The sequence below is a fragment of the Orcinus orca genome, chromosome 5 (genome assembly GCF_937001465.1).
Source record: "Orcinus orca chromosome 5, mOrcOrc1.1, whole genome shotgun sequence".
Classification (NCBI taxonomy): domain Eukaryota; kingdom Metazoa; phylum Chordata; class Mammalia; order Artiodactyla; family Delphinidae; genus Orcinus; species Orcinus orca.
Window position 1 is genome coordinate 75856223 of NC_064563.1, and position 26787 is coordinate 75883009.

Below are 26787 nucleotides of genomic sequence, written 5' to 3' on the forward strand. Positions count from 1 at the left end.
CGTCTCTGGGGTCCGTGCTTTTAGCTGTAGCTCGCGCCCGTCTCTAGAGCTCCTTTAAGCAGCGCTCTGAATCCCCTCTCCTCGCGCACCAGGAAACAAAGAGGGAAGAAAAAGTCTCTTGCCTCTTCGGCAGGTCCAGACTTTTCCCCGGACTCCCTCCCAGCTAGCCGTGGTGCACTAACCCCCTGCAGGCTGTGTTCACGACACCAACCCCAGTCCTCTCCCTGTGCTCCGACCGACTGAAGCCTGAGCCTCAGCTCCCAGCCCCGCCCGCCCGGGCTGGTGAGTGCCGGTCGGCACTGATCCTCTGTGCCGGAATCTCTCCGCTTTGCCCTCTGCACCCCTGTCGCTGTGCTCTCCTCCGAGGCTCCAAAGCTTCCCCCCTCCACCACCTGCAGTCTCCGCCCGTGAAGGGGCTTCCTAGTGTGTGGAAACCTTTCCTCCTTCACGGCTCCCTCCCACTGGTGCAGGTCCTGTCCCTATCCTTTTGTCTCTGTTTATTCTTTTTTCTTTTGCTCTACCCAGGTACGTGGGGACTTTCTTGCCTTTTGGGAGGTCTGAGGTCTTCTGCCAGCGTTCAGTAGGTGTTCTGTAGGAGTTGTTCCACGTGTAGATGTATTTCTGGTGTATCTGTGGGGAGGACGGTGATCTCCACGTCTTCCGCCATCTTCCCCTCCCACCCAAAAATATGATTTTTAATGCCTAAAGTATTCCATTATATAGCTGTAACACATTATTTATCCACTCCCCTATTCAGCATTTTGTTGCTCCCAATTTTTTCTATTATAAAAAAGGCTGTGATAAACAGTGACTCTGTCCACATCTCTTATTTTATTCCAATAAATTTTAGAATCTGAATTACCTTAATGAGGTTTTCACAAGTATCAGTGATAGTGTGTCACTATCACACATAATACAATGCTAGGCACACAGCAGACATTCAATAATTGGTAGCAGTTGGACTTCCCTGGTGGCGCAGTGGTTAAGAATCCGCCTGCCAGTGCAGGGGACACAGGTTCAATTCCTGGTCCAGGAAGGTCCCACATGCCACGGAGCAACTGAGCCCGTGCACCACAACTACTGAGCCTGTGCTCTAGATCCCACGAACCACAACTACTGAAGCCCGTGCACCCAGAGCCCATGCTCCGCAACAAGAGAAGCCACCGCAATGAGAAGCCTGCGCACTGCAACAGTAGCTCCTCACTCGCTGCAACCAGAGAAAGCCTGCACGCAGCCACAAAGACCCAACACAGCCAATAAATAAATAAGTAAGTAAGTAAGATTGCCGTCTCTCAAAAACCACTAAAAAATAATTGGTAGCAATAAATAGGAAATCAAGTCCCTAAGCAGACAGACCTGTTCTGTCAGAGCTGAGAGTTAGGAGAGACATGTGTTCTGTTTCATCGGGATGATGTAGGCGGACAGTTGGGGTAAGCAGATGAGAAGGGATGCGGTGGTGGGTTTTGCTCCCAGAATTAGACCAGCCTGTCAATACCTGAAATGAAATAATTCTCCATTTTGAGCCCAATATAACCTTCTCAGATGTGGTCCCCCTTAGGCCCCAGAGACCCACTGTGAGCACACTTACTAGCTTAATCACGTGGGGAGGCAGATTCTGAATGACATTGATCACACTCTTGATTCAGATCCTTCAGGTAGCTGGAAACTGTGATCAGAGAGCAAACAACATAAATCATTGTGTTCTCAAAGATTATTTATTAGCTATTCTCACTCACGGTGGAAAAAAATAAAATAAATGAAATTGAATTAAAATAAGATGAAAATCCAACAACACTTCTTTCCCGAGGACCCCAGGTGGATTATACAAAATGGACCAATAGAGGCTTCGTATTTGTAGCTCACTTACAGGAGAACTCATTAAAGCAGAAATCAAGTAATGACAGCCTAATTTCTTGTAAGGTATAGGGTCTGACCTGGTGCGATAAAGTCACACAGATGATTCTTCCAAATAAAGAGACTAGAATGCTTATAAGTCTAAGAGCGACACCCCTTCCAAGCTGCACGGTTACACTAGGGCACTGCTGGGCTCCTCTTTGGAATGAGTCTTCCCAATCCAGACAATTCCATCACCTGTCCTTGCGGGTGGCCAGTCTCTTTGATGGCAGATTTGATTTCAGAGCAGAGTCTGGTCACCTGGAGCTGGATCAGATGAATAAGGGATAATGAGGTTCTGTGATGCAGTTGGGAGGTAAATGCTGTGAAGGTTAAAATAATGAGACCAGTTTTCTTACGTGGGCCACAGGTGCTGTTGAGGGCCCTCCCCAAAGAGGTGGGATCTTTACATCTCCACCAGGCGCCACGAGCATCGTGAGACTAACCACACGGCCTCCTAGGATGCGCGTGTGGAAGGCCAGCATTCCTTTGGATGCTTAAACTCTGGGCTGGTTGTTAAAACCCTGGCTCATGCATTTAGAGCTCACTGGGAGCTACAGCAGTACTGTTTGCTCTGTCTCGCCTGTCGATGTAAAATAAGTTTATATTTGGTCTAAGAAAGCCCAGTTCTTAAAAGGATTTCCATTCTTTGGGGGCTGAAGGCAAGAGGCACCGTTTTGTTTTTCTTCCTTCTTTTCAAATGCTCGCTTCCTAGCCCACCGGAAGAGGTCTATGTGTTTGTCCTTCATGACGCCTGGTCCTTGGAGGCAGAGGGTCCAGAGCACCAGTGGGGGCAAAGGGTCCAGTCGTCATGGGATGGCTTCAGGACAGCGATGTGTGCTGGGAGAGCTGCAGCACCTGATCACAAGGACGTCCTTGCCGTGTCTCTCTAGGAGTTCAGACACTGCCCCAGGCCTGTCCGAGAGGCGCCCCTCTCCTTCCCCAGATCGGGTGAGGAGGCGCCTAGGCCTCTGGGATAGGGGTGTTGCAGTTCCCATGGTAGATCCTGACGTGGCCCTCACACCGGAAGTAGGCATCGAAGACGTCGCTGTAGCCATGGTCCCTCCACCAGGTGCAAAGCTGCCGGTTCCAGGTACAGTCCAGCACGTGGAAGAGCTCAGGGTGCTCCATGCCAATCATGGTGAAGAAGTCCTGGTCCCCGAGGTGACCCCGGAAGTGGTACTTGTCGGCCAGCTGCTGCACCTGTGCTGGCTCCAGCAGGCGGCCGTACAGTGGGGACTGGCGCATGGCCTCCAGGTTGAGCAGCATCACCCCGCTGTTGAAGCCGGGGAGCCCCTCAGGGGGAGGGCCCCCGACCCGGGTCTTGGGGTTCTCATGACGGAACTGCCAGAATGTGTGCCTGGGAAGGGGAAAGAGAACAGATTTAGCCTGACGTGTGTGTGTGTGGGTGGGAACAGTCTGCCAGTCCTGTTCCTCTGGGTCCTCACAACCACCCAGGAGGGAGGTTCCATTTTCACTTGTTTTACAGCTACGAGGACTGAGCCATTCTGAGGCTCAGAATCTGTATCACACTGCCAGCAAGAGGCAGAGCCGGTCTGAGTCTCCCAAGTCCAAGCCTCACGTTCTTCCCACCACCCTCAGGATGACATCATCATCTCCATCAATCACATCTGTACAGACTTCGTGAGCACCAGGCACTACATCCTATGAGACGGGTGTTCTCAGAGGCAATATGTCACCTCACGCCTGAGGAAAACTGCACAGAGAGGTTCAGAGACTTCCCCAAAGCCACACAATCAGCAAATAGCACAAGCAGGGACTCAGCCCAGGCATCCGGCTCCAGCGTCCACTTCTGAGGTTAGTAACAATCTAGGTGGAACTTTCCACCTAGATTTTTGTCTGTGATCTTGAAAAGGAGAGGAGAGAGAAAAGTTGGGAAACAGTTCTGAATGGTGATCAGGTAAAGACATAGGGAGCTAAACACAGGCTGAATCAAAATCATTTTTTTGCTTCAGAACAAGTCTCATTCATTAAAACCCCATGCCTAGCATTTCTGAAACAGCTCAGGTCCACCGGTGGGTCAAGTGAAAGTGGCTATGGGACAGCCAAGTAGAATTATAGCAATTTTAGAGAGCAGGTCCACTCAATTTCAGTTTCTCTCTAGACAGATTTAGAAATCTGCTCTAAGTCCACTGGATGTTAGAGCCAAGGGGCCCCTCCTAGGTCCTTTATCCAGATGTTTCCATCTGGAGACAGGAAGTCAGATCCAGAAACCTCCCCGTGGGTGACAAGGTTAGAGCATGAGCCACTCTGTTCTCTAGCCTCTTTAACAGCAAGTTCCTGCACAGAATGGGCACAGGAAGGGGCAAAGAGAGACCCAGGCTCCATTCCTGCAGAGATGCCGTCACAGCAGAGGGGCTTCGACTTGGAGGAAGGAGGAAAGACGGAGGACACTCTGTCGTGGGCAAGGGCAGGAGTGGGCTGGGGCGTGTCCTGCATCAGGCTCCATCCCACCTGTTTTACCAGCTTTGCCTCTTCCCTAGAGTCCGTAGGATGGGGATGCAGCATAGCAAAACCAGCTCTGCCCCCGGCCTGGAAATGCCACCCTCTGGCCTCCCACAGAGCAGCTTCCCGACCAACGACAGGGAGGAGCTGTGCAGTGAAGTGGGCAGTGCAGGGGAAAGAAAACCAGAGGCCTGACCCGGGGTGGGCCACCCTGATGCATTTTCCAGTTCAACACATTTCTCCAGGTCTGGGAATAGAGAAAGCTTCCTTGAGGTCTCGCATATCACAAGGGGGCCGAGAGTTTGCTCCTGGCCAGGGTAAAGCATTCCATTTGGACATTCTTACAAGTGGAATACACAGGTTCCTTGTCTGAATTTCACCATAATTGGACTGTGAGTGGAACAGAGCGCTGGTGCCTACTTGGTGATAACAACCTTGGCAAAAATAAGCTTCCAAAGCAAACAGAGATGCTAGATCTTTCTAGCCACTAAAGCCTGCAGTGATGGGATCATAGCAGGGTTAGAATGCCGTTTGACAACTGTTAGTTCATTTTACCATATTTCTTCCAAATAGTTAATTTCAGGAACAGGTTGCAAACCAGCTAAAATTCTACCAAATAGACCTGGGCTACCACGGCATGGTAGAGGAGGGACCCTCAAACCAGGCGAGGTTTTTTCTTTTTTTTTTTCTCACTATTCTAGTTGGAAATTTTATTACCCCGCTCTCAGTAACTGATAGAGCAACTAGACAAAGGATGTGGAAGATCTGAATAAAGCTATCAACCAACTTGACCTAGTCGACATCTGTGGAACTCTCTAATTCTTTTCTCCTGCAAATGGAACATTCACCAAGATAGACCATACGCTGGAGGACAAAACAAGTCTCAGTACATTGAAAAAAGTTAAATGTCATATAAAGAATGCTCCCTAGCCAAAATGGAACTGCACTTGAAATAAACTAGATAGAGAAAATTTCTAAATATTTGGAAATTAAGCAACACACCTTTAAAACAATCCACTGGCCAAAGAAGAACTCATAAGGAAAATCAAAGTATTGCAAATTGAATGAATAGTCATGTACCCTTTCATTTTCAAAAGCAGGTGACCAGCTGTCCCATGTCCTGAGAAACTGTCCTAGTCTCAGGCAAACCAGGACGGTTGGTCATCCATTGAAATGTCTGGGTTCAGACTACAAGTTATGTGTCACCTTAGGTACAGGGCTTCTCTCTCCCGCTATCTTTTTTAAGGGGAGGGCTGTTCTATTGCCAAAGCACTGGATTCATTCTCCAGAGAGGAGAGACCCGGGGGAAAGGAGAAGATGGCAGCGAAGAGGCAGAGTCGGTGCGCGTGGAGCCCCTGGACACCTCATGCCCCATCAAGCCCACCGGTCCTTCTGTACTTCCCCCACGGTCTGTCCTCCCCTCCCAGAGGACGGGCGGGGGAACGTGGCACGGGCTGGTGGTGTGGGCGCGGCGGTCACGTCTGTGAGGTCCCCCAGCACCGCCATCGCCTCTGCCTGCTCAGCACCTGGCACAGTAGCGCCTCAGGAACCATGAAGTGATGATAAGGACTGAGGAAAAGGTCAGTGCAGCTCAGGCTACATGGCCTCCGATGTCACCTGGCACCAGGGGCAGGAAGAGGTCAGGACAGTTGCCGCTGCCGAGAAAAATCCTGCTGCTTCTCTGAGCCCTGGATCCACCGCTGCCAGGTCTATCTTGGGGGAGAGGAACAGGGACCCACGAGAGGGTGCTCAGATGTTTCAGAAAGGTTCAGAAGGGTTTCAACCCTTGAGCAAGCTGGGAGCAGAGGGGCCATTGGCAGCCCCAGGACGCCCTTACCAACCTCAGCAGGGAAGCTCCCCCAGCTCTTCTTGTCTACACAAGAGTGACCTGGCACCGGACTTGCTGGGCTCCGGAGGGCAGGGCCAGAGGCGGAGAGGTAGGTGGAATCCTTCCAGGCGGAGACCATAACCTAGGTGGCTCTTAGGGAACGTGCTGCCTAGGACCACTGCTTAATCAAGACATAAGAGGCATTTTATGACAAAGAGCCAGAAAGAACCAGGTCTGGGACATCAGTACATTATGATTTGTAAGGAGAAGCCAGAGAGGGAAAGGAAATTGGAAATGCAAGCTGCCTGGGGTGTCTGAAGCAGAAACACAGCCTGAAAATGAACCAACGATTCTCTAAGTACAAAATTACTGCCGTTATTTAAAGTGTTCCTACTACCCCAAGACGCACCCAGAAAAACCGAGCAGCTGCTTAGGGGAATGGTGGGTTTCTCAGGCTTCCACGGCAGCTGGTCCTTGTGGAGGAGCTGTGCTAGGCTTCGGGTAGAGAGTGATAGAGGGACGTGGAAGGGATGAGAACTCACGTAAGGGCCTCTGGTCCCACGTGGAGCGGCCTAACGGGGCGGGGTCCCCACTTCCACAGCCGCAGCAGCACGTGCGGGCTGCAAAGCCCTCTTACAGTTCTCTACCTCACTCCTCTCCCAGCAGTGCAGGGACATTGTTGCCTGCATTTTAACAGAGGGAACGGAGGCCCTCGGTTGTGAGGGGCAGGGCCCCGACTCGGATCCAGGGCCTCTGACCTCCAAGGTCCCTTTAATCTTTGACTACTTCAGATTCCACCACAGGCTAATGTTCCAAGGAGCAGCACTTGGATTTCAATATTATTTCTGACTTTGGTTGGCAGACCCCAAGGCCACGGGTGCTGGGGACCAGGCCATCAGGTGAGGCAGCAGCTGCTGGCTTGGAGGGTGGTGGTCAGAGAGCACCCCAGACCCTTGCCTTCCTCATGGGGCCTGGGCTGACCATGTATATTCCCAGGGCACTGCCAGTAGCACGTGCTGAGGCTGCAGGAAACGTCTGTATGAATGAAGAAATCCCATTCTGAGAGTTTCCAGAAGTTTCTCAGATTAACCTCCATGGCCACAGCCCAGCCATGTGGTGCTGCCTAATTGTTTCATTTGGGCCTGTGTGGAGTCTTGTTCCCACCCCCATGGTCACCTGGAGACCCACACTAGAGGGGATAAGGTTTCTTCCCCCTTAGAAATAAACTTAACTGTAAAACGAGGCCTAGTGCAGATGGTCCGTTGTAAGTACCGAGTCCTTCCAGAAGTCGACGAGGCTTGCTGGGAGAGCACAAGTGAGGAGCCTTCAAGCACATTCTACTAGTTATGGGTGATGCATTTTCTAATTTTTTTATATCGAATACATCCTAATTAATAATCATAAAAAGGACTTTAAAAGCTAGTGGACTAGTTCTGGTGAGGAAAACCCATCCTTACAGGAAGGGGTGTTTGAAGTATTATAGTTTTGAAAAAGCAGAGCCATCTCCTCCCTCAGGTCTTTTCTCTGATGATCATTGCTAAGGTCACTCCAACAAGGCTCTCAACCAGAGGCCCTGGCTGAGAACCTAAAGCTCACGTTCTCCAGAAAAGGACTCACGCTGCCGTGAATCGTCCCTTCCTCCTCCCCACACACCACCCCAAATCACAGACTCTTTTGCCTCCCTGTTTCTTCATGATTTTTTTCTCCTGGGTTGGCCTTTCTCAGCTCCTAAGGCTCAGTTTTCTACTTTCACTTCCAAGAGGGGAGAAGCAAAGATGGGAACACACACTGGGCCCGGGCAGTCTGCACAACACCCCTCAGGAAGGTTCTGGAAGCCTGTGCCGACTCAGGTTGAGTTCAAGCCGTAGGTTCTCAGGCTGAGAAGGCCCTGTTGTAGGTGTGGGATTCACAAGGACGGCCTCACACGCGGCACATCTCACCATGGCTCACCCCTTGAGTGTGCCTCAGAGTCAAGGGCAAAGTCTCTAAGGAGCAAGGGAGGCCGGCCTCTACCCGGGGAAAGCTCGCCGTCTAATCAGCAAAGACTGGAATCAGGAAACACTACTTCCCTCATGCCCGTGCTTGTGTACCAGGCCCAATCAGCTCTTGTTTGACTTGGAAGGGACCCTGTTTTCCAGTCGTCCGAGAGGAAAGGCCAGGAGTGAAGAGCCATGCTCAGAGGCAGCCCAGCGTTCCACCCAGCCCCAGTCCTGCGAGGTGACGGGACAGTTCTAGGGGATGATTTCACAGCAGTGGCACTGTCTCTCCATCCTGCCTTGGGCTGAGGCTGAGGTTCTGCGGGACGGGCGCTGACCCTTCATTCTCTAGGGGAACCACTGTCTTGTGGTATCCAACTGGAGAGGGCGTGGACCGCGTGGGGCTGTGGGCCCCGCGAAGCTTTAAACTGCCTGTTGCCCTAGGGCATTTCTTACCACCGAGAGTCACAGCTGACCCTTGTTAGGATCTCCTGCTGGCAAGGCCTGAAGCAGGGAGGTCTCTGACTCCGCTGGTCAGAGAGGGTACGAAATGTTCCCAAAGTCACACAGGTTATCAGTGGTAGGACTGACAGGGACCCCTCGTCGGCACTGGTCAGTCAGCAGAGAGATGCCCAAAAGTCCACTCTCCCGTGTCTCCTAGTTCTTCATGAGATGAACAGGAACAACAAAGAGCACACTGAACGGAGAAGATCAATTGCCGATCACTCAGCTATTTAACAGACCCAACCCATATGGAGGTGAGTGGAACATCCCTGCCCTCAGGAAACGGGCAGTGCAGCAAGGAGCTGAGACCTGGGTGTGAACACACCAGCGGGGGTGGTCCTGGGGTGGGGCTGGGGGGCTGCGCCCGGACCCTGGATGCCTGGACCCTGGACGCCTGGGCTAGGGACCAGCGGGGTGAGCCCCTGGGCCTCTCAGGGCCTTGGTTTGCTCAGCGATCACGTAGGGATGGGGATGAGACACCCCTTAGGGCCGTCCTGGACTCCAGGAGCAAACACATGCCAGACCCTGCCCAGCGCCAGGCCCCTAGGAGTGGTCGTGGCTGTCACCATGGGTGCTCAGCCACCGAAGGCAGACGCCCTTCCTGCCCAGGCTCTTCTCAGGGTGTGGTGGTATCTCAGGGGCCAGCCCTCGTCCACCAGCCAGGTGTCTGCAGGTTTTTGTTTAGACACGGCTTCCTGCTCTAGGGAGTCTGGAATGACTGTCTGTCTCGTTACCAAAGCAGCACCGGCTATGATCTGTCCACCTCTGTGGGACTCTAAAACCTGGCAGAGCACTGGAATCATGGAGCGTGAACACCCCTGCTGGCAAGGCTCTGACCTGCTGCAGGACAGCTCTCCTAACGCCCCCAGTCCTCCTTTGCTCTGGAGCCCTATGGGTGGCTTCAGTGGACCTGAGGCCTCCCCTGGCACAGCACCACCAGGGCGCCAGCCGCTCCCCCATGCCCTCAGGAGGGGTGGGATGCCCCTTCCTAAAGCATCCATCCCCATCCCTGGCCCTCCTGTCGTTCCCCGGCCCACCGGCCGGACGTCTCGGCTTTCCTCCCACACCTGCTGTCTTAGAGCTGTGAACAGGTGGGTGGGGCTGGGGAACCCATCACCACTCAATCTGACAAATGGCTCTAGAGCACTGAGGTGCCGGCACTGGGCTGGGCCCTGGAGGGCTGCATGGCAAGGAACTGGGGGAGGCACCAGGGACAGAGATGATGGAGGAAGAGGCATTGCAGGGTTCAGCCAGGCAGACGGAGCTCGGAGGGACTTCAGGCCTAGGCTACTACAGGGGTGGCAGAGCTGCCAACAGCACGGCGGGGCTGGGAGGATGCAGAGGGGAGTGACCCCGTTCAGTCTCGAACAGATGCCCAGCAGGGAGCTGGACACAGGTGTGTCACAAGCACAGTGCAAAGCAGGCAGGACAGAATTCTGGAGAGTGCTGACTGACATTTAGGGAATGGAGGAGGAGGAGTGAGGACACAGGTAGGACCTCTGAGTAGCCGAGCCGCCTGTCCCCCACACTGATGCGGGCCGTGGGGCCCCCTGAGGAGCTGCACCGACCTCCAGCTGGACCTGCAGGCCCACTGTGTGCACTTTAACCCTGCATGCCCCAGCCCTGTGTCCCAGGTGCCCGAAGCGCCCCCAGCCTTCCTCCTTCACCTTCATCCCCAACCAATCCAGTGGCCTCCAGACCTTCTCTCCCCAGGTGCTGCCCTCCAAACCCTCTTACTGACAGCAACTGCCCATTCTCTGCCTCCCAACAAACACGGATCAGGACAGAAAGACACCCCAGACAGCACTAAGTATCTCCAGCCCTCCCTCCCCAAGTAGAAACCAATCCTGCTGCCACTCCCCCAGACTGCAGGGATGCATGCTGCCTCCCCCGACACACCCTTCCAGAGCTGTCCCCCCACCATGCACCGCAGCCACACCATCAGTCTAGCTGCCTCCTCGCCTCCCTGCTCATCACCTCTGCCCACCACCCATACCCTCTTCTTCTCTGCTCCATCCCTAGGGCAGCCTCAATAATTTCAACAGCGGTGATAAGAGCTTCACCTTGGCCTCAGGGTTCTTCAAGCCCTAACTAACTGAGCTAGCCACTTGGCTCCCCCTTCTGTGCACCTTGCCACCAGAAGGCACTCTCCTCCAGATTTAATGTGATTCTTATCAAATTACCCATGACTTCTTTTCCACAGAATTAGAACAAGCAATCCTAAAATTTATATGAAACCATAAAAGACCCAGAATTGCCAAAGCAATTCTGAGGAAAAAGAACAAAGCAGGAGGCATAAGACTCCCAGACTTCAGACAATACTACAAAGCTACAGTAATCAAAACAGCATGGTACTGGCACAAAAACAGACATATGGATCAATGGAACCGAATAGAGAGCCCAGAAATAAACTCACACACCTATGGTCAATTAGTCTTCGACAAGGGTGGCAAGAATATACAATGGAAAAAAAACCAGTCTCTTCAACAAGTAGTGTTGGGATAGTTGGACAGCCAGATGTAAATCAATGAAGTTAGAACACACCCTCACACCATACACAAAAATAAACTCAAAATGGCGTAAAGAATTATAAGACATGACACCATACAATTCTTAGAAGAGTACACAGGCAAAACATTCTCTGACATAATCATACCAATGTTTTCTTAGGTCAGTCTCCCAAGGCAATAGAAATAAAAGCAAAAACAAACAAATGGGACCTAATCAAACTTACAAGCTTTTGTACAGCAAAGGAAACCATAAACAAAATGAAAACAGAACCTATGGACTGGGAGAAAATATTTGCAAGCGATGCAACCAACAAGGGCTTAATTTCCAAAATACGGAAACAGCTCATACAACTCAATAACAGAAAAACAAACAACCCAATCAAAAAATGGGCACAAGACCCAGACAGACATTTCTCCAAAGAAGACATACAGATGGCCAACAGGCACATGGAAAGATGCTCAACGTAGCTAATTATTAGATAAATGCAAATAAAAATAACAATAAGGTATCACCTCATACCGGTCAGAATGGCCATCATTAAAAAATCTACAAATAACAAATGCTAGAGAGGGTATGGAGAAAAGGGAACCCTCCCACACAGCTGGTGGGAATGTAAGTAGGTGCAGCCACTATGGAAAACAGTATGGAGGTTCCTCAAAAAACTAAAAATAGAGTTGCCATATGATCCAGCAATCCCACTCCTGGGTGTACATCCAGACAAAACTATAGTTCAAAAAGATACATGCACCTCTATGTTCACAGCAGTACTATTCACAACAGCCAAGACATGGAAACAACCTAAGTGTCCATCAACAGATGAATGGATAAAGATGTGGTACATATATACAATGGACTACTACTTAGCCATAAAAAAGAATGAACTAATGCCATTTGCAGAAACATGGGTGGACATAGAGATGATCATACTAAGTGAAGTCAGAAAGAGAAAGACAAATACCATATGATATCACTTACGTGTGGAATCTAAAATATGACACAAACGAATTTCTCTATGAAACAGAAATAGACTCACAGACATAGAGAACAGACTTCTTGTTGCCAAGGGGGAGGAGGAGATGGGGAGAGATGGACTGGGCGTTTGGGATTAGCAAACGCAAACTATTATACATAGGATGGATAAAACAACAAGGTCCTACAGTATAGCACAGGGAACTATATTCAACTACTGTATAGCACAGGGAACTATTCAATACCCTGTGATAGATCATAATGGAAAAGAATATGAAAAAGAATGTATATATATGTATAACTGAATCATTTTGCTATGCAGCATTAATTAACACATCACTGTTTATCAACTATACTTAATAAAATTTAAAAAAAAAAGGCACTCTCCTCCAGGGACAGGGAGCTGAGATAGATCCCCTCTGACCACATACCCATGGAAGCTGCCAGTCGGCCCCTTGGGAGTCTCTGGGGCCCACCTCTCCTTATTTTCTAGATTGTCAGTCTTTCCTGGCTCCCCTGGTTCCCCCCCACAGTCTGAACTGCCCCCCAGCACCTCACCACATGCCTGGAACGTGACAGTGTTGAAAGCCGTAGAGAATGAAGACCCAGAAATGCTGCAGGAGGTGCCTGAGACCTTTGAGAGGTGAGTGATGGAGCCTAAGAGGCCAGACACTTGGCCCTGGGGACACAAGAGCAGGGGGAGCAGAGGCAGGGCAGGCAGATACACCAGCAGCAAAGAGAGGGCAGAGGGAAGCGTATTTACAGAGAGGGAAGCGAAGCCACATGTCAAGGGAAAGGGATGCGTGTGCCAGACTGAAGAGAAAGGGAACAGGATGAATGGCAGGGTGGCACTTTGAGGAATGATAATCATGATAATGGCTAATATTTAGTGAGTACTATGTGCCAGGCCGTTTTAAGTTCTCATGTAACGTTTGTAACAAACCCATGAGGTAAGAACTATTATCTCCATTTTATAGATAAGTGTGAAAGGAAGATATAAAACATTTGCCCAAGGTCAGAGGAGCCAGGCAGAAGAGTTTGCCAAGAGGGAAATCCTGGGACGCATCTGAGCCTGAAGGAGGGACAGAAGAAAGAAGGTGCAGTGGCTCTGAGGTGGGAGCAAGGGATATTTTAAAAGCTCATTTTTGGTCAACTCTAAATCTTGGGAAGGTAAGAGGTGAAGTCATCTCAGAAGACAGAGGAGCTGGGGTGCAAGAAGGGCCTGAGAAAGAGAAATCGTCTATGAGGGCCCCTCGGAAATGCAATAAGGAATCAATAAAAGATGAATGAAAGAATTTGCTGGAGTAGCGAGGGCGTGAGGAAGCTCTGGATTGATAACCAGGGTATGCCTTATTCACCTTTATGTCTTGAGAGCCTAGCATGGGCATTTGATTCCCAGCACACCCGTGAGAACGGCTAAGTTTCAAATGAATGGATGGATGAATGGATTAAAGAATGAATGAACAAAAGAATAAGGGACTGTAAGATCAGATAGCAGAAATTTAAAAGAGGAGAATGTTGATGAAGGTGGTGGAACAAAAGTTCAGAAAGGCAGTTGGGAGACAGTGCGCCCTGGACCCTGTGAGCTGGGGCCATGCAGGTCTTCACCCGGGGAAGCCAGGTCTCCTCCAGGGTGAGGACAGAGAAGGCAAGGGAGAAAAGGTGGTCCCATGAGCTCTAGAATCCACACCTGTGATGAGATGCGGGTGTGACAAAGGTGAGCCATGAAGAGCCGCAGATGGTAACCTGACCCAGTGGCGCCCACAGCCCTGTGGACAGTGTCCTTCCCAGCGCTGGCTCTGGAAGAGCCCCTAGCTTCCAAGTAGCGGGGCTTGTACATCACTGCTAGGGAGCAGCTCAGATCTGGTGTGAGCCCTGGGACCAACCAGGAGACTGCAGGGCCTGCAGCCAGCAGGCTGGGTTGGTCACAACCCACGTGCAGGAGGCCCCAGCTCAGCTCCACAATCCTGCCCTTTCCCAGAAGTCGGGCTGAGGGAGGGACTTTCATCAGGGTGAAGACAAAGCCAGAGAGAGTCACCTTCAGAATTGGCTCACTGCTCCCAACAGCCCCGTGGCACTAGGGGACACAGGAGAGAAGTGCCCAGGACACATGCCGGGTGTTTTCCGGGGCAGTCAGCAGAGCGTAGGCGTGTGCAGTAAGGGTGATGGGGAGGACCACGGGTGGAATTTAACCTCGTGCCCGAATTAAGCTCAACACCAGTCCAGCCCGGTGTCCTTCACCCTGGTGTGGCTGAGCCGGGCACAAAGGCAACCGAGCTCCAGGAAAATGTGTTACTTCCCAAGCCCAGAAGCAGTCTGTGAGCTGTCCCACTTCACCTCAGCTGACCTCTGCCTGCCCCTGCTCGCTGTCCCACACACTGTGGCATGGGTCTCGGTCAAGGGTAAAACAAGTGATTGGCATGTTGACACAAACACTGGGGATCTCCTCTCACCTGTCAGGCACACGGCAAGGCACCGCGGGGGGACAGCGACAGGCCAGGCACAGGCCCTGCCCCACGGGAGCCTATCACGGGCAACAGCACTTCTCAGATGTCACCATGCCAGGGACTCACCTGAGATCTTGTTAAAATGCAGATTCTCATTCAGATGCTGCATTTCTGACAAGCTCCCAGGTAATGCTGATGCTGCTGGCCCGACGATCATACTCAGAGGGGAAAAAAGAGGTATTTTTAATAATCTTATAAAGAAATGAAAACCACATGAGTAGCAGTGATATTTTATCATGAAAATGGCCATGAAATAGGTGGCTCGGCCACTTGCAAATTTTTATGCTAATATTTGCTGAGCCTTCTCACGTTGCACAGTCCTGGGGGGCTGCTGGGGAGATGCTTCCTGGAAGCAGGGCGCTTATGGTGCCAGGAGGGAGGGCCCAGGTCTGCCGCCTTCCATCCCCAGGGATTAGCAGTCAGTCTGGGGTGGAGGGGGAGGCAGGTATGTATTAGCTGTCCACTGATTTGAAAAAAAGTGCCGGTGCATGACGGGGTTAAGAGGTTCTGAGGCAGACAGTCCGTGTTCAAATTCCGGTGCTTTGCTCACTACCCTGCACAAGGTGCTAAAGTGCTTTGTGCTTCAGTCTTCCCATATGGAAACAGGGTTGTTGTGAGGATTTTATGAGATAACGCAGGTAAAACAATCCCATCAGATGAGATGAGGGAAGCCAAAGACACACGTCACCTTCAGTGGGAAGCAGTGTGGATTCTCTGTGGCTCTGTTCCCACCCCTGCCCCACTGAGATGACCCCTGGGGTCTCTCCTCCAGTTTCCCCAGCACCAGAGGCCTCTGTCCTCATCAACTCCTTCTCACCCATATCCCTAAGTCTTCAGTAAATGTTCAAAGCCTGGTACAGACCAAGCGCCGCACCTGAAATAATGAGGAGGAGGAAGAGGAGTTGCCATCACTCGGGCAGCCCTTACTCAGCTTTACATACATTCTCTCAATCCCTCACGACAACATCTATGGTCAGTAAGGATGAGGAAGTGAAGGCTCAGAGAGGTTAAGCAATGTGCTTATAGTCACACAGCCCTCTTGCGAGGCTAGGCCCGGAGGTGAGGCTGCGGGGCAGGAGGAAGTGCCCTCCCTGCTCAGCGTTGCGCTCCCAGAGGGGCCCATGAAGTTGTGGAGCCTACAGGGTGGGCTCTCAATCTCCTGTGCTCTCACCAAGTTCAGAGCTGGAGAGAGAAAGAACTCAGAGAATGGATTCTCAGGGGAGGTCTGGTTGGTAGAGCAGAAGACAGGATAGGGGATTCCACACACCAAGACTGGGGGTGGGGTCTGAATTTCGTCAGACCAGTTCCAACCGTGGAGCAGGCTATGTAAGGGTAGAGGGATAGCAGGAGTGAACCAGTGTGCTCCCTGCCCCAGGTGCACTTAGATAGAGGCAGGAAGCCCGGTTTCAGTCGTGGCTCTGGCCCTGGAACCAAAATCCCGTAGGTGAAAAAACCTATAGACATCACCCAGGAACACAGAGAGTGGAAGCAACTTGCACAAGATCCCCCAGCTGAGACGTAACAGCTCACATGCCCGGGCACCACAAAGCTGCCTGAGGGCCCTCCCACACCAGCAAGACGGCAGCCTCAGCTTTTGTCTCATGCTTTTCCAGATTCTGACCAAGGAAAACCACACACTTTTTTAGGGTCATAGGACATCAGTTCTTTCCCTAAAATACTTAGGTCAGCCCTTGCTGCCTGTTCTTCACTTGCCGTCATCTAGTAAGTTTAATCACCCAAGGATGCTCTCTGCAAACCCCCCACCCCTGCACACAATCCCAGGACCCCAACAGCCTTCGGAACCCAACCGCAGGGACCCATCCCAGCGGCCTAGAGTGTGCAGGGCACTGAGGACACAAAGGTGAATCACACAGAGACCTCTGTCCCGCAGGAACCACTTAGGATGGGACAAGTAGTCACCACACTGGGGACGGCTCACCTTGGCTCTGGGCAGGGAAGTCTCTCTGGCAATGCCGGAGACGGGCATCCTGCCAGCCAAAGGAGCTCAGGGTAAGAAAGGGAGGCCACAGAGGCAGCCACTCCCAAATTCTCTCAAAACACTGAAACCCTCCAGAGTCCATGCTTCATCTGTGTGGCCGCAATGTCTTCATGTGGACAAAGGGCCATCCCCATGAGACTTAAATTATTCAAGCATTCTGAATCCTCCTGCATGAGGTCAAGTAGGCAAAGAAACTATTGTCACTTGGAAGTTCAGGTTGAGGACAAAAGGAGGCTCAGTGGGGTCCCTGCAGGATGGTTCAGAGAAGGGGTGTGTGCTCTGGAGAGAGAATATCTAGGTTTGCCCCCAAGGCTCCACCCCTTTCCAGCCTCTCTGCAAGGGACAGTGACTTGGGACCAGTGTCAGAGAGTCCCATCCCCAGCCCTGGCCCCGCAGTGAAGTCAGAGAGAAAGGGAGCAGGTGTTCACCTCCCTGTGCCCCTCGCATCCCAAGAGCCCTGCCCTGCCTGTGGGCTGTGGTGGGCACTTATGAGCCACCATCTGTGTATGGTGACAAGCTGATAGAGTCCAGGACAGATGAAGGGAGACCACCCCCATCCTGGGCTCATTCTGACCATTCCCCCAGCGGCTGGCCCGGTTTAGTTCATGCTCTTGGGCCCCTGAGAGCCTCGTCCTTTGCGGGTGGTGATGGCACAACCAATGTGCTCAGCACAGGAAAGAGGCCCTGGATGGCGGGGCTGGCCCGGAGGCAGCCATGCCTTCACCTCTGCCTTGTGTGCTGTGTGGGCCTCCTGCAACTCCGTGGTGGCCCAGATGCAGAAGGACTCTGGGGCTCTTTAAGCCTCTCCTCACGCAAGGGCAGCACGGGGGCCGTGTGCAGGGCGGGGTGGGGCGGCAGCATTAGAGGTCATCTGTACAGAGCACACCTGAGCCACACAGGCCTGGCCTCCAGCCCACCCAAACACGCAGCTTGTTCCTGGCCTGCCAGCGTCCCCTCACGGCTGGCTGCCTTCTGTGGCCCGAAGCCCCGCGGCTTGGCCCTCCACTGCGCTGTCTTCTCTGTTTCCTTTCTTTTAAAGAAGGAAAGAAGAAGAAATTCCACAAAACAAGCTGTCCTCCTGACAGGCCAGCTCAGATCGCAGTTGAGCTAGGCTGAATCAAAGAGCAACGTTACCAGGGGGTTATCAGAACTGTCTGGCTCAGGAAATAAACAACTCCTCAAAGATGGCCTGGAATCTTGGCAGCTCCCTGTGCGTGGGTTGCTGGGACTGAGGCCCCTCCCGGTCTCTAAACATGCCAGGGGGTCCAGCAGAGACCGCAGACCTGCAGTTCCATTCAACAAGCACAGGGATTCAGAGCAGGGGCTGTGGAGTCAGGCCTGGGCTGCCGTCTCAGGGCTGCCCCTTCCCAGCGGTAGGGCCTGCAGCCAGTTACTTAACCCTCTTGAGTGTGGTCATCTGTAAACCTGAGAGGATGAGATCTCTTTGAGGCTTAAGTTGAAGTGCCAGGGGAGAGCCTGGCACATTTATTAATTGAAGAAATACTTACTGAAAACCTACTATGTGCTAGACACCATTCTAGGCCCTGGGATACAACAGTAAACAGGAAAGACAACTATGATTCCTACCCTCGTGGAGCTCAGTGTCTGGGAAGGATGCAGACCAGCCAACAGGCAATCACAATTCTGGGTGATAAGAGACAGGATGGCGCAGCAATGGGGAGTTTTAAGACCCCCAAAGAGAGGCTCCTCACCCAGTCTTGAGGGGTTCAAGGAAGCCTTCCTGGAGAAACTGGTATGTGAGCCCCGATGTGAAGACTCAGGCAGGTGAAGAGCAGAGGTGGGCCACAGTGCACCTGGCCTGGGGAACTGAGCACAGTCCAGCCTGGCTGGACTGAGATGGGCGGCGGGCAGGGGCCAGACTAGGAAGGGTCCTGTGAGGAAGGTCAGGGAGGCTGACCTTGATGCCGAGGATAACAAAGGGTTAAAGCAAGGCAGCCTGTGTATGACGAAGGTCACCGGCTGGGCGAGGGATGGCCTGGAGAAGGCAGGGCTGGAAGCAGCCAGACAGCTGGGGGCTGCCGCAGTGACCCAGGGGAGCATGGCGGTGGTGTCAGGGCAGGAGGGAAGCGGAGCATTCAGGAGATGGTCAGCAGGCGCGGGACAGGACCTGAGGACTGACAGGTGGATAGAGGGACTGACGGAGGGTAGGAGCTCCGAGCCCGGGTTTCTGTCCTGAGCACTCTGGGCGTGGCATAAATGGCAACAGCTACATAACCATGATCACCGACTGGCGCAGGGACACGGGCCAGGTCATTGCCCTGTCTGGGCCTCGTTCTCCTGCCTGTACAGCAAGGAGACGCGCCCAGCGCAGACCTGTGTGTCTCTGTGCCACCCCCAACAACCGCCTGAGTGCCGGCACATGCTCACTCCTCCCGCCTTTGTGCATTTCTCCAAACACAGGACCAGGCCGGGAGGACGCAGACAGGGACAGCTGTGAGACGCTGGCCAGCATGGCCCATTAAATGCCGACTTCTTTGCAGACGACGTAGAGCAAACCTGCCTTTCCCCTGCTTCTTCTGGACCAGTCACCCTCACCTCGTCCAGGGCTGGTGAGCGTCCCTTGCTTCCCTGCCACATGGGGCCGATTTCCTAGGGAGATGTTCTCCCCTTTAATCTGGAAGCGTGCCCCTTAGCTGCCTCCTTGGATCTGATCTGCTCAAGTCTCTTCTCTATGCCTTCTAGATGGACCACCAGAATCTTGCCGAGCCTGGGGTCTCCCTCTAAAGGCAGAGAAGGATGGGAACTACCCTGGCCCTCTGTCCCCACCCAGCTCTCTACTCAGGTGCCCACAGGAATGCCTGGGGCTCCTGGAGCTGGAAGAGCGCTGTGGAGAGGAACTGCAGCCCCACAGCACTCAGGGCCCGGGACTTCTCAGCTCTCTCTGCGGTGGAGGGCCGGAGCCTAGCCTGGACCAGAACCACCAACTGGATTTGAGTGCACATGAAGAGGGGAATTAAAAAAAGACAGATCAAAACTGGCCTTAAAATTAGACGCTCGTCCAAGCCACTACCTGCAGAGTGCTTAGAATCCTCTGCAACGACAGCAGGCTGCTGGACACCACTCCTGGAGCCGTTCTTCTGGAATTCTCTGGCTGTTCAGGGAGCAGCTCTTCCTGCCCCAGGGCTCCTGGCCACCCTCTCCCTGCCTTTCTCCCCATGGCCGTTCAGGCTGCCCAGTTGCTGACTGAGGAAGAAGCGTCCTGACTAGAACCACAGCCCAAAGAATCAGGTGCTTATTTGCACCCCAGGGGGCCCTCATCCTGAAAATTCTGGTACTGCCAAGGGTCAGGGAGGTGCTGAGCTCAGTGTCTGCTCTGCTCTGCTCTCCGCCCTGTGTGGAACCTGCAGGGCCGTTTTGCTGGGGAGGCCCCAAGTTCCCAACTAGCTCCCAGCCTGAGAAAAAGCAAGAAACCTGGGCTGCGGACACACCTTGGGAAGGAGGCAAAGAAGACAAGGAATGAACCCACACAGCAGAGCCGGGCCAGGCCCCACGGAGCCCAGCGCCAGCACCCTGCCCACAGCTGCACCATACCACGGGTGGGCCTGCATCTTCAACACTCCCTTTCCCTGTCAGACCTCCTCCTTCCCCTCCCCAGAGCCGCCTGGCTCCTCGCCCAAGACCTAGACACCTGCCCACACGCACAGAGCCCACAGGGGCCCGACCAGGTCTCCTGCCGTTCATTCCGCCCAGACGCACGTGCGCAGGGCTGCTGACCCAGGATGCTCCCCCTCCTCGCTCAGAGCCGGACTCCTCGTGGGATCTCAGGAAACTTCTACCAAACGAAGCCCTTCTAGCCTCTGCCCTCCTCCTCAGAGGCCATCCAGGTGCAGATGTCTCAAGGAGCCGGCTCCGAGTTGCCCGCTTCTCCCAGCAGCCCCAGTCTCCGGATGCAGATGCATGGGGCCACAAGGCCCGTGAAGGTGCCGGTTCTTCCCTCTTCACGCCGTCTGCTCGTCCACATGGGCAGGAACCGCGAGGCTGCACGGTCAGGGGCCCCTCTTGCATGGGCTGGGCAGGTATTGCTGATGCCGTTCTGAGCAGTGCTGCCTCTCCTCCGTGGCACTCCCGTGTGACTCGGCTCAAGCCTACCCCTAGGAAGGTTTTCTCAGCTAAGTCCGCTCCTCCTCTTCCCGGCTCAGGCTTCTCTTCCCTAAGAGCTGTGTGGTGAATGGCAGGGCTGTGCAAACCTTACTGTGCACACAAAATGTCTGTCTGGAGATCCAGTTAAATGTAGCTGGGGTTCAGCAGGTGAGAGGAGTGGGATCCTGCATTTCTGACAAGCTCCCAGGTGATGCTGCTGTGGTCCACAGGCAACACTTTGGGGAGTGAGAAAGTAGAGGAAAGAGACTTGGGATGTCTGCAATATTCCTGCATTACATGAGGTAATGCAGAGCCGAGAGCCCCTGAAGCCACGGGTGCCCACAAATGCAAGTTCTGATCCTTTTGCTTCAGTTTTCTCCCTGTAATAGTAGGAACGAGAGACCTCGCGAGAGGTATTGCCAGAGAATTAAATGAAATAACATCTGAAGACCGTGGTGCACAGCAGGTGACAGATGATGAGAGTTCTCCCTCCTTTCCTTCTGCTGTTAGTCCTGTGTCTGGCACATAACCTGTGTCCCATATGATCAGGGAGGGGGCTGGGAGGGCCCGAAGGCCTGTCTCTTAGACGAAGGGTTTCCACATCCAGCTCTGAGTGCCTGTGCGCGTGGTACTGGAGAAGTGGGTTGTTCAGGTCATGCTGAAGGGTGATTCCTCAAGTGATTTTGTTACTTGGATACATGTGCGTGAGCAAGAACGCCTGCTAACACGTGGGAGGGGTCATACAGAGCAAGGACCTACAGATGGCAGCCAGCCTGGAGAGCCCTGGGTAAGGCCCCAAGCCCTGCTGCCTCTTGGTCGGGGCAGCGACCACTGGAGACTTGGTCTGATTCTCACTGCAGGTCAGCAGCTCAATAGAAGAAAGGTAGGTGCTTTTAGAATCTGCATTAACCAGTCTGGCCAGGGAAAGGACCATTCATCAGAACCCCTCCTTTTTCCTGGCCTATAGGTACTCAAGCTGCTTCAGAGATCTTGCTTGTTTCCAGAAAAAGGCTAGGGGCTCAGGGAACCAAGCTCAATATGTGATATATAGCAGTGTTGCTTCTAAGGTTTAAGGCAAAGGCAAGAGGAGAAATTAGACTGATGGCCAATTCATCTTCAGTAAGCATTTACTGACAGCCAGTCTGCATCGTAGCCTCCCTTGCCCCCCCCCATATACTTAATCTTTTCTGATTAAGATCAAAAGTAAACCCCTTTGATCTTAATCAGAAAATGATGCTGTTTCAGCTCATACAACTCAATATCAAAAGAACAAACAACCCAATCGAAAATGGGCAGAAGACCTAAATAGACATTTCTCCAAAGAAGACATGCAAATAGCCAACAGGCACTTGAAAAGATACTCAACATTGCTAATTATTAGAGAAATGCAAATCAAAACCACACTGAAGCAGCACCTCACACCGGTCAGAATGGCCATCATCAAAAAGTCTACAAAGAATAAATGCTGGAGAGGATGTGGAGAAAAGGGAACCCTCCTGCACTGTTGGCGGGAATGTAATTTCGTACAACCACTGTGGAGAATAGTATGGAGGTTCCTTAAAAAACTAAAAATAAAGCTACCATATAATCCTGCAATCCCACTCCTGGGTATATATGTGGAAAAGATGAAAAGTCTAATTTGAAGAGATATATGCACCCCAGTGTTCATAACAGCATTATTTACAATAGCCAAGACATGGAAACAACCCAAATGCCCATCAACAGATGATTGGCTTAAGAAGATGTGGTACATATGCACAATGGAATGCCACTCAGCCATAAAAAGAATGAAATATTGCCATTTGCAGCAACATGGATGGACCTAGATAATATCATATTAAGTGAAGTCAGTCAGACAGAAAAAGACAAATATTGTAGATATCACATATATGTGGAAACGAAAACATAATACCAATGAGTCTATATACAAAACAGAAAGAGACTCACAGACATAGAAAACAAACATGTTTACCAAAAGGGAAAGGGCGGGGAACAGGGATAAATTAGGAGTATGGGATTAACAGATACAAACTACTATGCATAAAATGGATAGGCAACAGGAATTTACTGTATAGCACAGGGAGCTATATTCAATATCTTATAATAACCTATAATGGAAAAGAATCTGAAAAATACATAAATATAAATGAATCACTTTGCTGTATACCTGAAACTAACATGATATTGTAAATCAACTATACTTTAATTCAAAAAGAGTAATGCTGTTTCATCATACTTGTAGAGGGTACCTGCTGAGACTGGGGGATCCCTCTGGCATGGTACCAGCCCACAGCCAGTGCAGAGGGACACATGTGGCCAGAGAGGGAGCACTGAAAGTGACGGTGGTGCAAACACAGAGGTCAAGGGCTCTGAGTAGCAGAGATGACATGTGAGCCCCAGAAACCATGCTCTGTTCCCAGAGTGCATCCCTAATATACATACACACACGTGCACATGCACACACATACACACATGTATTTCCTCTGCCTTCGGGAAGCTGAGGTTCAACTTCCCAGCTAGTTCTGAGTTCTGCTTTCTTCAGAAAGAGGTACAAATTTGCCAGGAGGCCATTCCTCCTCCAGCCCCAGCCCTTCTCCATGCCCTGATAACATTTCACGCAGCTATTTAAGAAGCAGGGTTAAGGTTTCTTTTAACTGGCTATTAAAATCAGAGCACAGAGACAAGTTTTGTAAAGCTTGGTTTCCATAAAGGATAACTTTTCTTCTGTGGGTTTAAAAAAATGAGAATCTTGATGGAAACTGTAGGCAGCCACATAAACAGTAAAGCCCACTCAGTCTTCCAGATGCCAGCAGAATGTGAGGATCTTTTCCCTGAGGTTAAAAGGAATGCAAATTCATATGATTTGTTTCCAAATTTTTAAGAAAGGTGAAAATGCTAGTAAGACTGCTGTGAACTCAGATGACACCTCCAAGTGCAGGCTGTACTGATTTTTACCTCGCCACACTCCTGAGAAGACCTTCCCTTGGCACCCAGCTTCTGAGCTTCCTCTTTCTCTGTTCTTGTCTTCAAAAGAACAGGAAATGCCAGCAGGTTTGTTTTTCTCTGCCCCCGGGGTGCTCCCATCGCTTTTATCAGAACAGTGGAAACTTCAAGTTAGAGGCAGCCCCTGGGACTAGTTTCAGAGCTGAGCTGGTTTTGTTGTAAAAATACATACATACATATGCTCACATGCACGCGCACACACACACACACACACACACACACACACACACACACACACATACTGGTAGCTGACATTTACTAAATGCTTATTACATGCCAGCCACTTTAAAAACAACTTACATGAATTATTTCATCCTCACAACTTTGTGACGTAGGTTACAACAATGGCAATGATAATGGCAAACACTTATAAAGCAGCACGTGTCAGCACACGTAAGCACGTTCTAAGTGTTTCACACACTTGACGCATTTACTCTTCACAAGCTTGTAAGGTAGGCGCTATTATTATCCTCACTTTATAGGTGAGGAACCTGAGGCTTACAGAGGTTAAGAAATTTAGCTGAAGCCACTCACCTAATAAGTGGTGAAGCCTGGGTTCAAACACAGGCAGCCAGGCCCCAGCGCCCCTCTGACAATTCCATCCTCACCGCCCCTCAGTGGACAGGAGCGCCCTGGGGTCATTCCATCTAGACAGGCACAGCCCTGAGCATCTACTCTGTGCAGTCCTGCTGCTGCCTCCAGGGGCTCCTTGTTCAGCAAGGGAGTGTGGGTGCATTAAAGACCCTTACACAGAGCAGTCAGCTGGGCTGAAAGACCTCTTCAAACCAAATGTTCCAGACAGAGAAAGATCAGATTAGTGGAGGGAAATCAAGAAAGTCCCATGGAAAAAGAGATAAGCAACAAAGATATACTGTATATCCTTGTTTTGTTTTTTAATTCATATATATATTTTAAAATCAAACACAATTAAATAGAATATGGCTTAAGTACATGAATACTTCGCTTTAGAATAACAGAGGTGGCACATAGTACCAAAAACTCACACACAGCCTTTCCACTTCTTCTGTTGATGAAACAGTGTGCATCTATACAATCAAATATTGCAGTGGAGTAAATTCTCTATTCATTCAAGACTTTCTCAAAGACAGGTGATTAATAATTATACATTCATATGTACATATATATACAGAGAATTATAGCCACTATCTTCTAATAACCTATAATGGAGTATAATCAGCAAAAATACTAAATCACTATGTTGTACACCTGAAACTAAATAATATAATCTTGTAAATCAACTATAATTAATTTAAAAACAAAGAAAGAAAGGCCCATGGAGAGTACAGTGAATGAGGAAGGACTGACAGAGGCCCGGTGTTGGGGGTGGAGGGGTGAGTGCTCCAGGGGCCTGGAGGCGACAGAGTGGCGGAGGAGACAAATACTGTGAGTCCACACGTATGAACCACCTAGAACAGGTCAATTCACAGGCACAGAAAGGAGACTAGAGGGTACTAGAGGCGGAGGGCAGGGGGATACGGAGCTATTGCTTAACAGGTACAGAGCTTCTGTCTGGGGGTTATGAAAATATTTCGGAAATAGTGGTGATGGTTGCACAACACTGTGAATGGAATTAATGCCAATGACGGAACACTTAAAAACAGTTAAAATGGCAAATTTTATGTTATATATATTTTAACACACACACACACACACACACACACACACACACACACACACACACACACACACACACACACACACGAGCTGAGGAGAAGCAGCCAGTGGGCCCAGACTGTCAAGGTCCCGGGAACCACCCTGTCACTGCACTGCCCCGCTGCTGAGCCCAGGTGCCAGGGCTGTCATTCCTTCCCTTCGGGATCTGAGAGCTGGAGCCCTGGTGCCCGGCGATAGAATCCGACGGCCTGACAGCCTTGCTCTTTGCCTGCGTCCCTAAGGCCAGCTGCTCACTGGACCCCACCCGGGGCCTCTCTGCCCTCAGGCTGCCAGTCTCCAAGCCGCCTCAGGGCCCTCGGGGGCCCGCAGAGCTGTGGCTTTCCTTTTCTCACCGCTTCAAGTTCTGCAATCACAATCTGTTTTCCAAAGCCGTGGCAGCGGCAGACTGTAATTAACGTGGAACGTTCTGAGGGAGCGGAGGACATGTGGGACAGAGGTCAGGCTCTCCAACAACAACGCTTTCTGCTGCAAGAGGACTGTTTTCTCCTCTCCTTCTCCCTTCCCGGGATGTCAAAACAATAAACCTCTGGGAGACAAAGAAATAAACCTGTCCTGCTTCACACGTACAAAGCAGGCCCTGGTGCAGGTGCGAGGACCCGCATACGGGGCAACAGTTGGACAGACGGTGCTCTGTCTCGCTCACCACCTGGGCCTCCTGACCGCAGAGACACACCTACAAACATACACCATCGAAGCTCCCATCAACCCAGCAGGGCCATATGGGGCCTGCACTGTCAGTCTGCATGCAGTCAAGTCACTAGAAGGAAAGTCCACTTTTTAAAAAAATAATAAACTGGTTCATAAGCCCCTTTTCCTGTGAAAGTGAGCAAAGACAGAACTATTGAATAGAGAAATAAATGCACTAACTGTATTTGAAATCCTGTCCAGTATAGAGGTTCTTGAGAAAAATTTCTGTTTTTCAGGTGTAGCTTTGGTGACATTTGGGATCTGTTTATTGCCGGGCACAAAAAGGAGAGGGAAGAAAAAAAGTCTCACTTATCTATACTTAAAAAAAAAAAAAAAGGAAGCCAGATTAAATAAAGTACCATAAATAATTCTCCAGAAGAAAAGTTTGGTGGAATCTGGAATTTTGAACTCCTGTATAAAATCTTCTGAGAGTCTGCCTTTGAAATGAATCTTTGCCACTGCTTCATATCACTGCTATATGACTGCTCACAACACGTGGTCCAGCCATGTCCGTCCCTCTCTCCCCCCGTGGCCTGTGGACCTCTGACAGACAGGGCTAGGTGGACAGGGCAGGTGGACAGGGCTAGTTTCCTATTCATCTCTGAATCTCTGGTCTGCAACTAGCTTGGGATCTTGCTCAGAAAGTGT

General features: G+C 51.2%; 1 protein-coding gene and 1 long non-coding RNA gene across 2 annotated transcripts in view; one reads left to right on the forward strand and one right to left on the reverse strand.

Annotated features, from left to right (window-relative positions):
* Positions 1-355: 355 nt before the first annotated feature.
* On the forward strand, positions 356-26330 carry LOC125964533 (uncharacterized). The gene is made up of 7 exons (XR_007477634.1): positions 356-1268; positions 2609-3711; positions 8825-8921; positions 12681-12790; positions 13125-13260; positions 19075-19223; positions 19357-26330. It is a non-coding gene; the product is annotated as an uncharacterized LOC125964533 (long non-coding RNA).
* The window catches only part of XXYLT1 (xyloside xylosyltransferase 1), a 190411-nt gene continuing 165320 nt past the window's right edge, over positions 1697-26787 (reverse strand). Inside the window, exon 4 of the mRNA XM_004278770.3 lies at positions 1697-3253. Coding sequence (XP_004278818.1) covers positions 2857-3253 — 397 coding nt within the window. The 3' untranslated portion in view covers positions 1697-2856. The remainder of the gene's footprint in view (positions 3254-26787) is intronic.